General features: G+C 52.5%; 1 protein-coding gene across 2 annotated transcripts in view; it reads right to left on the bottom strand.

Moving 5' to 3' along the window:
- Positions 1-3,378: 3,378 nt before the first annotated feature.
- ERG (ETS transcription factor ERG) overlaps positions 3,379-12,892 on the bottom strand; it is a 162,172-nt gene continuing 152,658 nt past the window's right edge. Inside the window, exons 7-10 of one of the 2 annotated variants that reach the window (XM_036243488.1) lie at positions 12,513-12,581; positions 11,830-11,886; positions 11,098-11,145; positions 3,379-4,353 (exon numbers count right to left, since the gene is read on the bottom strand). In XM_036243488.1, the coding sequence (XP_036099381.1) occupies positions 3,833-4,353; positions 11,098-11,145; positions 11,830-11,886; positions 12,513-12,581 (695 nt within the window). In that variant the 3' untranslated portion in view covers positions 3,379-3,832. The remainder of the gene's footprint in view (positions 4,354-11,097; positions 11,146-11,829; positions 11,887-12,512; positions 12,582-12,892) is intronic. The other variant, XM_036243489.1, reaches the window with a different exon arrangement.

Here is a 12,892-nt window from a genome sequence, read left to right as displayed (position 1 = left end):
TGCTCACTGGTTTTTCCGCAGTGGGTAACTGATACACGCAGGACCAGTTCACAGGCGGGACCAGAGCTGCTCCGAGGACCCAGGATGACACCCCCAGAATAAATCGGCTTGATTTAACCTCATGGTCAGCTTCCGTGTGGCCATAGAGCAAACTTCGTGGGATTGAGATTTCACCCTAAATGTTCCGCACCTGGACACGGATCAGCTTTTCTTCCATCGCAGTGGTTCTCAGACTTCATCCGGCATCAGGATCTCCTATGAGGCTTGTTGGCACGGACGGCTGGGTTGGCACGGACGGCTGGGTTTCTGCGTCGGGAGGTCTGGGGCAGGGTCTGAGAACATGCCAGTCTGCCCAGTCCCCAGGGGGGGCCAATGCTGCTGGCCCGGGGACCTCACTTTGAGAACCTCTGCTCATGCTAGATAAAGAGGTCCTAGTTATCTCTACTATTTGACTTCTGAAACAAGGTTAAGAGAAGGAACAGAACCCAATGTACCTCTGAGTAGTCCTAAGTGTTTTTAATTATCTAATTAGTCACCGGAGAACTTGTTTTGGAGGGAGTGACGAGAGACTAGTTAAACCAAGTTTTTAAAAAACTACATTGCTGTTTCCACAGTCAAAGGTCCACTTGGGGCCACGGGACGTCCATGTTTCCCCTCTTCGCCGTCACCTTCCCAGCTCCAGACCATCGGCTGTCTGTCCTGCACCGGTCACCCGAGGCGAGCGCTCCGGGCCCCTGTCCCCAGGGGTCAGTGTGGGGAGCCGCTTCGGGGGAACAGCGCGTTCTCCAACTGCATCAGCCTGACCTCTGACCTCACCCTGAACCCCCGGAGACGTGGCCAGGGCATCAGCCTGGGAGCCAGAATAACGTTCTGCTGGCCTTGGAGTATGCAGGGTTCCTGGGTGTACCCCGAAGACCGAGGAGAAGGAAGGACACACCTGCCAGCAGAATGAGACTGTGGGGGGCCGTGCACACCTCGGGGAGCGAAGGCTCGGGAGGGGCAGGGAGGGGGAAGGTTGCTTGTGGAATCAGAAGGATGATTTGGAGAGTGCTTTGAAAGTAGATTATGACAGGAGCAGAGGGTCTGCATTCTTCTGTGACATAATTTAAGGATGATTTATTTGGGGAGACTCAGCATTATCATCTCATCCAAAATTACCATGCGTGTCAGAAAGCTTGCTAATCGTGGGGGTGTAGGGGAATCTAACTGAAAACATCTGGCAGAGCTGAACACAATCATCGTGTCTTGTTTCTATTATTTTGCTCATGACACAATCTTGAAAGAGCGGAACTGAGTGGTTCTCCGAGTCCATTTGTATTTCTGTGCAGAAGGTAGGGGTGCCTTGACTCCGCATCCCCAAATGAATGACTGACCTTTTCCGCTAGAGCAGTGGGCTCACCCCGGCTGCCAGCTTTTATGCTTTTATTTCCTGCCCCCCAGGGACAGAATCACTTTGGGGGAGCTTTTCCCAGGCTGCTGGAAAATGATTGATGGTGGGACTTCTTTTAATCCAAGGAACGCAGTGGGAATCAAATCCCACAGGCTTTCAAGATCACTGCTAACCTACCCATAGCGCCGAGGTCTGGCAACTTAATTTATTCATAGCACAAGTGTTACGCAGAGCAAAGCAAGGCCCAGACCAGCTATGGATTGGGCCGACTCAGAAACAGACTCGGGCTGAGACGTGGGGCCGGTTCGCTCCCTCCCGCGCTGCTTCATGTTCTGCCTCTCAAGTGGCCGTCACCTTGGCCAAGGTCGGCAGCGTTTGTGACACACAGAAGAGGAAAGGTGTTAAGGGAACCTGCCTTCAGGTCAGAGAAATACACTGTGTCTGGTCACACGCCAGGCCCGGGGCTGGCGAACCCCACACCACGGCACCCCGATGATCCTGGGGCGGGAAGGTCAAGGCTGCAGGCTACCCGGCGAGACCCTCGGAGACAGAAGGCCAGTAGAACATTTAGAAGCTGTCCCTCGTTCCTTTAAAGTGAGGGACCGCAGCTACCCACAACGCTTTATTTAGCAACATGATACAGCTTGCTCTAAGACCCATAGTTTGGTCATCATCCAACAGATGTTCTGTGATCCCAGAATGAAGTGAGGGTGACTTGTGTCCCGGGGCTCATCTGGGGTGTCTCAAGGACAACCTCAGTGTCAGAGGCCTCTTTCCACTCCGGGCATAAATGAGGAGGCCCCAGCGGGAAACCTCTGATCCTTCTGCCCCAGAAGGGACTAGGAATAAAAGCATGCGCAAGAAGGACCCAGAGAGCCAATGCTGTTTGGGTGCCAAGCATCCTGTTTGCTTGGCTCTCACTTCCCCAAGTGCCTGGACATGATGAAATTGTAACACAAAATCCACAACATGCGGCGCAGACTTCTCTCAGGCAACGTGAGTCACTAAAAGAGTGCCAACGCAGACCCCTGGGTAAATCCGATTTGCCATGCTAGGCCAAGCTTATTTTATTACATACATTCTGCATTCTAAGAACTAATAACTTCATATTGTAAACATTAAGCATACAGAGTTAAGTTTCAAGGCCACATTATATCATTGATTGTCTCTTTCGTCATGTATCTTTGGCTGGCCGAGATCAACTCGTAGTGTATAAATGCATAAGTTATATAATTATTATATAAAAAGGAGGGGGAAAAAAAAAACGCATTGACTTGTATACTTCATTCTGACAAACGCACAGCGTTCGCGACTCGAAAGGAACACTGGGGCCCGCCTGGCCCAGCGCCCAGGTGATGTCGGAGTGCGGAGGCCGAGAAGACCGTCTCTTACCTGACCCCGTGGAGAGCAGAGCCCCCACAAAACCAGGCCGTCCTGAACGATTCTTTTAAATATCAGACGATTCCAGTTACGATTTTCTTTTGTCGAACAAACGAACAAACAAAAAAAGAGATGCATGTTTTTGTGTCTGAGTTCTCCCGCGTCCCCTTCCTCCGTTCCGCCCCGTCCTCGCGCGAACACTGGGTTTGGTCAAACCCTGACCGCATTCAGCCTCAAGTCTCCGCGATGCCTGCTCCGCAGCCCCACCACCGTCCTCAGTCCAGCCTGCGCTGCCTGAGACGCTCTTCCCCAGCCCTGCCTCCTCCAGCTCGGCCCCTCGCTCGCACCTCCTCCAGCCCTCTATCTACAACCGCAAGCTCTCCGCACGTGCTCAGTCCCGCCGTCCGCCTCCCGGCTCCCAGTTACTGTCTCGGAGTTGGAAACACTGGGTCGTCTTCACAGTTTGAGAGAGCGGACCGCCCTCCAGCAGATGGAACGAATCCGATTTCACCCGAAACAGCACACGCCGATGAGCTCCGGATCGGCATCTGTTGCTGTCTCTCTCTCTTTGGTATTTTTTTTTTTGTGTGTGTGTGTGTGTGTGTGTGTTTGATATGTTTCTATTTTTAAATACAGGTAGTTTTCCTTAAAATGGCATTCGGAACGGCCCGTTCGGTCCAGACCGTGCAATCTGTGCTGTCTCGGTTCGATCTGGCTGGCGTCAGCGGGATCGGAACTCGACGCTCACGTGGGTGCACGTCTCGGGACGGCTCTCCTGGGCACTCTGTCCTACGACGTCATGCTTCTACGTACAATGTCTTTTACAAGGTGGGTCCACAGATTATATGTCCGTATACGTTACATGTTCAGCATCCTCTCGGTCTCCGGATAATACTTTGGTAAGTCCCTCCCGCTAAGAGTCTTTGGATGGCGCCCCGGGCTCCTTTCCCCGCCCCCGCCAAGCTCCCTGCTTCCTCCAGGCACTTTGGTTCCTGTTCTCAATAGAGCTCGTGGCAACGTGTTGGCGCTCGAGTGCTGTCGGGAAAGGCCTCGCTCGCGTCTCTAGTAGTAGGTGCCCAGGTGCGAAGGCATGTGGCTGGCTGGGAGCCTCGTGTTGGGGTAGATGCCTCCGGTGGGTGAATTCCAGTACGGGTTCGGGGCGGCAAAAAAACTGGACGACGTCACGGGGAGGGCCGGGGGGTGGGGGGCCACAAAGTTCATCTTCTGCGGGTGGGCGTGATAGGAGCCCATGTAAGGCAGGTCCGAGGGGTACTTGTAGAGAGACGACTCCGGAGGGTGGGGCTGGAGGGCCTGGGCGATCCCGTGGAAGTCGAACTTGTAGGCGTAGCGCTTGCCGTGGACCTTGGTCATGATGTTCTTGTCGTAGTAGTAGCGGAGGGCGCGGCTGAGCTTATCGTAGTTCATGTTGGGCTTGCTCTTGCGTTCCCCCCAGCGCCGGGCCACCTCGTCGGGGTCCGTCATCTTGAACTCCCCGTTGGTGCCTTCCCAGGTGATGCAGTTGGAGTTGGAGCTGTCGGACAGAAGCTCCAGGAGGAACTGCCAGAGCTGGATCTGCCCGCTCCCTAGAGGGGGGACAGGAGACACCGGTCAGTGGGGCAGGTTCCGAACACAGGCGGTCCCTCTTCCGTGACCAGAGCAGGTGCTATCAGTGCACCCAGGTCCCTCTGCGGGCCTGCACACCTGCCCCTCAGATGCTGGGGCCTCCCCTGTTCTGCAAACAACTGCTCGTGGCTGGACAGGAGCAGCCTCACCCAGGCCCAGCAGCCCGAGGCCACAGGACAGACCAACGCCACCAAGGGGAGATGGGTCCCCTTGCCTCAGGGAGGGGCCGAGCCTGTGACGCTGTTCACGCGGCAGAGTCCCCTGTGATCAGACTGAAGCAGGGGTCCCTCGAAGGCCCCCCGCAGCCTCAGCTCCCGCTCTCCCTCCCGAAAACATACGCTGTGTTGATCCCACGCCCTGGAGTCCTTATCCCGACCCTCTGTCCGGGAAGCCTGACCTAAGCCGACGGTCCTGGGTGACCACACGCTGCTCACAGGTCCGAGTCCTTTACAGAAGCGGAGGACGCCCTCGGGGCAGGGCGGTCCACCGTTTCTGACCTCCTGAGAAGATCAGCCAGGACCACTGCGTGTTTTGGGGGGTGGAAGGTGGAAAGGCTTATTTTTCCTATTTTGTGAGGCAGACTGTGCCGTTGTGTGGATGGCAATGATGACTTAATACCATTTATATTGGCTAGGTCAAGTAAAATAATAAAAGTCAGATTTAGGAAATGAACTTCTAAAAAGTTTATGGAAAAAAGCAGAGAATAGAAGTAAACACCGTTATTTCTAACATAACATTTTGCTGGCACTCGGAGAGAAGTTCTGTCAAAACTTTTCCTAGAACAGAATTAACCCACTCTAAATGAGGAAGTTTAGAGAAAAAAAAAAAAAAAAGCTGGCTCTTTTTCAAACCAGATCACCCATTTCCAGTATTTAGGCAAATGCATTGTAACGGAAATCCATGTGGGGGGGGGGGTCCCCCGTGCCGCTTACAATGCCAACTGTGTTCAGAAGACTTTCCAAGAGAAAAAAGGCAGCGATGTGTGGCTGCAGACCCCCGTGGGGCGCGGAGGGAGCAGAGACAGACTCCAACGAGGACGAGGAGACCCCTTTGACTGGGGGTGCACCGACAGAATGTTCCTGATCCCCGGGGGAGCCCTACAGATGTAGCTTGCACGTGTTATAAAATTCAGAGACAACTCAGGCACAACACTCTAGCCACTATGTTACACACTTTAGGATAATTGATGACTCCCTGAAGGAGCGAAGCATGTAACTACTGACAGTCATATTGACCACCTAGAGAAACGAAGGTGCTTCCAATGGCTTTTAGATGCTTCGAAAATGCTTAAGAGGGAGGTCCTTCCTCCTAGACTCCAGCTACCCCACAGCCTCAGGCTTAGGAGCCCAGAGGCTACCTTTTATTATGCATTCAGGAAGCATCCATAGACGTGATCTAACTGGCAACCGTTCAAGGAATTGATGGGACGTAAACATCAATTATGAATCTGTTTCTCACTCACTCCTCTCACTAGCCCCTATATACACTGTCCGGCTCACAGCCCCGCCTGTCCACGGTCCTGCGTGGAAATGGCTGTGTCTGGGACTCACCCACAGAGAGCTCACGAGGACAGTCGGCCTTTTCTGGAAAGTGACCACGTTCTGTCTAGCAACACATTCGAAAGGCGTTAGCAGCTTGTAGCTCATCACAATGGGGCCTCTGCATTTTCGGGATGACATATTTAAACTGTGCTCCATCACATTTTCTTGCCCCCAACGTCTCATTAATATGCATTTTCAAAAACACAAAGAAGAGCATGGGAGAACCATATGGTTTTAGTGTATATATTGTAACCAAAGGATTGCTACTTAAGAAAAAAAAATCCCACATGTGACCTAGGAAGAGGGAAAAACATGAATTTTTGATTTATTGGTCTGACATATGCTTCAATATAAACAGAGAATGGTCTGAAAACAAATATTCACTGTCAGCTCCCCTCCATGAAGAGAGCAATTCCACAGATTTTATATAAATACACACACCTTCCTAAGCAGCCAAAAGAATACTCTGTATCTATTCAAACTTTGGCATTGCCTCTTAGGAATTTGTCCCTCGGCTACTTCCTGTATAAACATGTATAACAGGAAACTAATGGACCAAAGTAGCCTCCCATCTCTCCTGCTTCTGAAGCATTAAAAAGTCAGGGACCTAAATCCCTGGCTGGAAAGTCAAAGCTCAAGGGCCCGATGAGCATTCCTCACTGTTTATCCTAAATTAGCCTTTAGGGCACAGAGCTTGGGCCTTTGAGCATTTCCAGGGTCTCTGGAAGTAAGAGCTCTATAAACAAAATCCATCACCTCCCAAACCTGAGAACACCACTGTAAATGCAAAATCAATGAATGTTTTTTTTTGTTTTTGTTTCTTCCTTTATTGATTTTAGAGAGAAAGGAAGGGAGAGGGAGAGAGAGATAGAAACATCGAAGAGAGAGAACATCGACTGGCTGCCTCCTGCATGCCCCTCACTGGGGATTGGGCATGTGCCCTGACCAGGAATCGAACTGGTGACCTCTTGATGCATGGGTCAATGCTCAACCACTGAGCCACACTTGGCCAGGCTCAAGGAATGTTTATAAAATGAAACATTATATCCAGTTCATTAATCGTTAAATCTAACATTCATCACAAAATCCACCGCATCCATTGTGCGAGGCACACTTTCTCACTGCGCAAGAATTCTCCGGGACGCACCGTGTTGCTGAGAAATCACAGTCAACGGTAAATTAAAGGAGTGACTCATGACCACAGAATTTCCAAAGCGATCTATTCAATTCTTCTTCTACTGTCAAAGCAATAACATTTGCTTGCAATAAAAGTGCATTTTAGAATACTGGGTAGGCGTTCCAAGACTTGGTCACTCACTGGGCAAACCCACAAGTCAAAGCAGCAGCTTCATGAGACACAATCCTGCACCCCGACTAGCATCGCCACCTGCACCTCCCAGATCAGAAACCTGTCACACCTATCTCCTCCTCTATCTTGATGACATCTTCACACCACCAAGTAGTTGGTTTCGGCCTGTTTTGTCCGGGACAGGCCCGGGTGGCGGGGCACAGCGATGGGGGCTGCCCACTTGCAGGAGAGCCCGGAGGGATGAGGGCACCGGGCTCAGAGGAGACGGAGGGCGACCCTTTCCTTTTTCAGAGGGAGGAAGACATGGTAGCGAAGAGGCGCAGACCAAGCGAAAAAGGGCAAAACGCCTGAACGGTTTATAAACCACAGAGCAGGGAGTGAGTCAGCAGTGTGGGAAGAACAGGACTGTCCCTGAGCAGACACGGTGGGGACAGCTGCAGAGGCACCCAGCAAGCACCACGGTGGCAGCTGTCTGGGGTGCCACGGAGAAACAGTCAAGGCAGCAGGCGTGTCCCAGGGAGGCTAGACCTGGGCTGAGTGTGACTGCGAAAGGACCTGTTGGAGGGACAGGGTGACGGGGGGGCAAGGGCCACTCTGGGGCCAGCACTGCCTGGCTGAATCCTGGCTCTGCCACGTACGTCCCCTCGGGCAGCTCACCCACTCGCTGTGCCTGGGTGTCATCTGCACAACGGGGTGACAGTAAGAGCACTGTCTTCAGAGGCACTATGAGGGGGACTCGGTAGGTGAACGCTCTTATCATGATTGGTTCAGGCTGAAACCCGAGTTTAAAGGAGGGGACAGCTGGGGTGGCCACCGCGAGCTTGCCGTGTGCCAGGCACCATTCTGCACGTGTCCACGCGTTTCTGTAGTAACCCCCGAGAATCATGTGCTCGCCCCCTGGAGAGATGAGGACATTAGAACCCAGAGCGGTCGGCAAGGGTCAGAACCCTGCCCCGGGCCCCGACCCAGATCGACGCACAAACTCGCTTTCAGGCCCGGATTCTGTCCTTTCCGGGTTGTCCGCTCCCTGGGCCTGGAGCTTGGAAAGTACCCAGTGGAAGACTGGACGCTCCTGAACCTCCCAACGCACAGAAAAACAGCCCTAAAACCGGTGCCTGGTTTGACACGGAGCAGGATGCATCATCAGGGCAGCGGCCGAGCAGAACCCCGCGGGGCTCTTGCAGTGGAGGTGGATGCCGCTCCGTCGGGGCCACGGGGAATATGCCCGCCTGCTGGGACACGGAGCTCCTGGTCCAGGACCTCAAAGCACGGGACAGTCTCCTCAGCAGGAGGAATACCGCCAAACTGCACACCAGAGAAAGGAGACGGAGACGCCGAGGTGCCGGGACCCCCTGTGTGCACGCTGCGCGAGGTCCCCTCCCTTTAAGACGCCCGAGAAGAAGGTGCACGTGTAAGGAGCCGGGCAGCGCCGGAAGAGATGAGGGACTGACTCCGGACAGCGGGACAGCGGGACAGCAGGAGGGAGCGCTCCCAGAAAGAGCCGACATTCTGGTGTCGGGGAAGGGCCAGGTGGATGCAGCTGAGAAGGCCCACAAACTACCCCGAAGAAGCCTCTACATTCGGATCCGTGGGGTGCTGCCACCTTCCCCAGGCCCGCTGAGAAGTCTCAGGGGTGGGAGGGCAGTCCTCCGCTCATGACAGTGTCACTGACCTGTCAGGGACAAAGGCACGTTGCCAGGTCTGGGATGGTTTGCAGCCCCCTCCTGGCTCTGCCCGGGTCCCACCTCCAGTGGGCATCCCCAGCTGCTGGGCCCAGGTGCCCCTGGGAGCTGATGCTCTCCTCGGGGACCAGTCACTCTCTGTGGCCCCACTGTCCCCCAAGCTACACCTTTGAGCTGTGACAACATGGGCGTGGACATACTGTTCATTTAGCCAACCCGCGTGGGTGGAAAGGCCGGTTCGGTCTCGCTTGGCACCCCTGCCTCCTTCCTCCCCTCATCCCTGACCTCAGACCCATCCTGTGCACCTGAACAGATGTTCAGCTGCATGGCAGGCCTTCCTTCCTCCCCGTCTCTCGGACCCACTCTCCAAGGCCTCTTTCCCGTGTCTACTCAGGCTTTGCAGACAGTCTGGGTTCAGATCGGGCCTCCCTCTTACTGGCTGTGTGACCCAGGAAGTTACCCCGATGTCTCAGGGCCTCCGAGTCCTCTTCTGTAGGAGACACTGACCTCCCAGGGCTGCCAGGAGGCAGGACCACAGCGCTTGCCCAGGCACTGGGGGGGTGGGGGGTGGGGAATCTGAGTGGGGGCGGGGCCATCAGGATGAGGGCGGGGCCATCGGAATGGGGGCGGGGCCATCGGAATGCTTTCTCACATCCTATATCGACATTCCCAGAATGATCCGCTTCCCTCTTTTCCTCTTTCCAGTCTCCCCTGAACACTGCGGCCAGGTCAGTCCCAAATCATGACTGATCACAATCATCTCAAAACACAGGGACCACTCGGTTTCAATGCTACGGAGGCCACTGCGAACGAAAAGCTGACCACAGGCCGGAGGAGGGACCGGGACCCAGGAGACATGGCCACCAGGTAGATGTTCACAGAGGAGGGAAGAGCTGTGGCCTCCATGGTTGGGACAGTGTTGTAATGACCGTGTCCACCTCTCCGTTGGAAAGCAAGCTCGGGGGAGGGGGGGGGTCGGGGCGATGTCTTACTGCTCCTGCATCTATTATCCAGCAAGTAATTACTGAGCACCTGGTGTCGGCCCCGGGGAGGAGCAGTAAACACAACAGTCCCTTCTAACTGGTCAGATGCTTACAGAGTATTTGCTGAATTAGTTAATATTAATTAGGATGCCAACGATGGTGGACACGCCGTAATGATATTTCATGTTCTCAAAGTATAGATTCCTTGGTGGGGATGTGTGCTGATTGGATCTGGACTTTTCCATCTCCAACCCTATTTTGACCTCCACGCTTAGGAAATATACATCGCAGTGTGTGCTTGCAGGGCGTCTGTGCCGTCCCGGCGGGGACACGCAGCGTGTGCGGGGCGTCGGCTGCACAGCTGCTCCCGTCTGAGGGCAAACAAGCAACTCGGTCGGCACCGAAACGTGACGACCTGGCAAGGGACAGGTCACAAATGGGCTGCTTAAGGATCCGGACTTTCTTCCAACATCTGAGCTGAGAAACAGACTATTCATCGAAGATCATCCTAAATTTGCAAACTTACGGTTGTCATCAGCACTCTCCTTGTTGAAACATCATTTCACTGCTTGTGTAACAGGCTGCATTGTGCCTCCCCTCCCCCAATTCACAGGTTGGAGTCCCAACTCCCCAGAACCTCAGAATGTGACCTTGTTTGGACATGGGGGTCCTTACAGAGGTAATCAAGTTAAAGTGAGGCTATTAGGGTGACTCTAACCCGATATGATAGTGCTGTTAGGAAAAGGTGACTCCGGATACAGAGACGCCTACAGAGGGAAGACAGGTGAAGAGACACAGGCAGGAGGTGGCTGTCTACAAGCCAAGGACAGAGGTCCTTCCTCCACGGCCCCCAGCAGAAACCAGCCCTGCTGACACCTCGATCTTGCCCTTCATCCTCCAGAACTGAGAGACAACAAGCACCTGCTGTCTAGGCCTCCGCCCCCAGCTGTGGTCCTCTGGTCTAGCAGCCCTGGGAAACGCAGGCAGCTTGGACTGGGCAATGATGCTCTTTGTGGAAGCTGAAATCTTCATTTATAACCCGACCCGTTTTATTTCCACTTGGGCAAATAATCCAGTGAGACCTAAACCTTCAATTGAAGGGATCTGTCATCGCTGCAAATGTCTCTTTCAAAACAGCCACTGCCACAAAGGGAACTCGGCAAGAGCAGTAGCGTCGGGCGTATCTCACCTGGGTTTGCAAGGCGGCTACTCGTCGGCCCAAGAATCTGGTAAGGATCTGCAGGGGAAAGAACAGAAGTCAAATCCCGAAGACAGTCCCGAGTCAGTGTGACGGAACCGCGGGTGCTGTGCTGACCCCGTGTTCCCAGGCTTTGGAGCTGAAAATGTCCCCCGCACCACGGTCACCTGGCACCACTTCCTGGCGAGAGAAGATGCCACATGGGCTCTGGGAGAAGTCTCTTGCTAAGGGCTTCCTCGTTCGGCTGAGCTCAGGTCTGGCCTGGGACTCCCAGCAACCAGCCCTGTGCTCTCTCCACCCCAGGACATGAATAGGGCAAACGTGTGTGAAGTCCCCAGTCAGCCTGGCACCGCATCGGCCGCGCGGACAACGCCACTGAGATCAGCCTCCCACGGCGCAGCCGTGTTGGACCTGGCAGTGGGGTTGGTGCTGCTCCACCTGGGCTGGAGGTGCAATTACAAGACTTTGTGGGTCACGAAACGCCGCCTGTGTGACATGGAGTGTTTCCTTCCACACTGATTGTATAGATTTTGAAGATGTTTTAACAAACTCTCCAGTCATCCTAATTGAGGAGACTGATAATTTCGTCCCTGTTTTATAGATGAAGAGATTGTAAAGGAGACGAAGTCACATGAGTTTCATTTAGAAAAGGACACATTTTAGAAATACCCTACAGAACCTGTTTCTCCTCGAATGGCCACTGTGACGCTCCCTGAAACATACCTAACTGAGGCCGCTGGTCCTCCGTTTTGGGCACCGTGGAAGGGGATGGTTGAGCAGCTGAAAATGTAAAAATAAGAGAGACAATTAGCTATCACTTACACTTGGCCGCTACTCTCTTAGTAACATAATGGCCTTACTTTATAATAAGAAACATCTTATGGGAAGGAAAATGGTTCCTTTCTCATGAAACCAAATGTAAACCTTGTAGCAAAAAAAAAAAAAAGTATATATTATTTTTAAAATGCATTTGTACCCCACGTTTTCCAAAAGTGAAAAAAGAAAAGAATTTGAGATGGCTTACAAAAGAGATGAAAATAAATCAAAGTCTAAAATAAATAAAAGGGAAATGACCAGGAAAATGGAATAAAGCAAGGGATGCTTTCAGCATGGCCAGGCTTAGTCAATCACTCAGTGTTTAATCTGCACTCAAACACCCCATGAGACCCGCGTGAGTGCGTGTTGAAATGCATGACATCGATCATTTCTTTTTATTAGGGAAGTAGGTATAAGCCCAATAGACAACAGATCATTGCATTTAAAGACTAGCTGTGCTTTTGTTGCCAACGGGACAAACACTTCCCAGGCTGAAAAAGCATAGCTGAGCCACAGAAATTATTCTTTACTCCATCGAGTGTGCCCACTGTCTTGTGGCAGAGTTAAGGCAGCAGAAGCCAACACTGTACCTTTCGACTGGGGGGTGGGGTGGCCATGACCAGTCCAGGCTGATCTCCTGGGTGGTTCATAAGGTAAATCTGTAAAGACAAATAAATTGACTAAAAGATCAATAATGTCATTTTATAATAGAGATTTTACATGTTTTTTGTTTTGCGTTTGAATAAATACGGTGCAAGAAAAACCAGTAATCCAAAGAAATCATCAACCTGGATTCCACTAGATTTGGGTTTTATTTACAAATTATAACTTTGTATATTTTATTGATCTAATATTTCCACCCATTGATCTGAAAACTCCGGTGACAGATTCCCTCAGAGCTTCCTGACACTTCCAAGGTAATCTTCTGCAACAATAGGTCATGGCCATATCGAAAGTTTCTTCCAATCTA

This window comes from Molossus molossus, unplaced genomic scaffold (assembly GCF_014108415.1).
Source record: "Molossus molossus isolate mMolMol1 unplaced genomic scaffold, mMolMol1.p scaffold_m16_p_5, whole genome shotgun sequence".
NCBI classification, from domain to species: Eukaryota; Metazoa; Chordata; class Mammalia; order Chiroptera; family Molossidae; genus Molossus; species Molossus molossus.
Note: the sequence above shows the minus strand (reverse complement) of the source record. Positions and strands in the feature narration are given on the sequence as shown.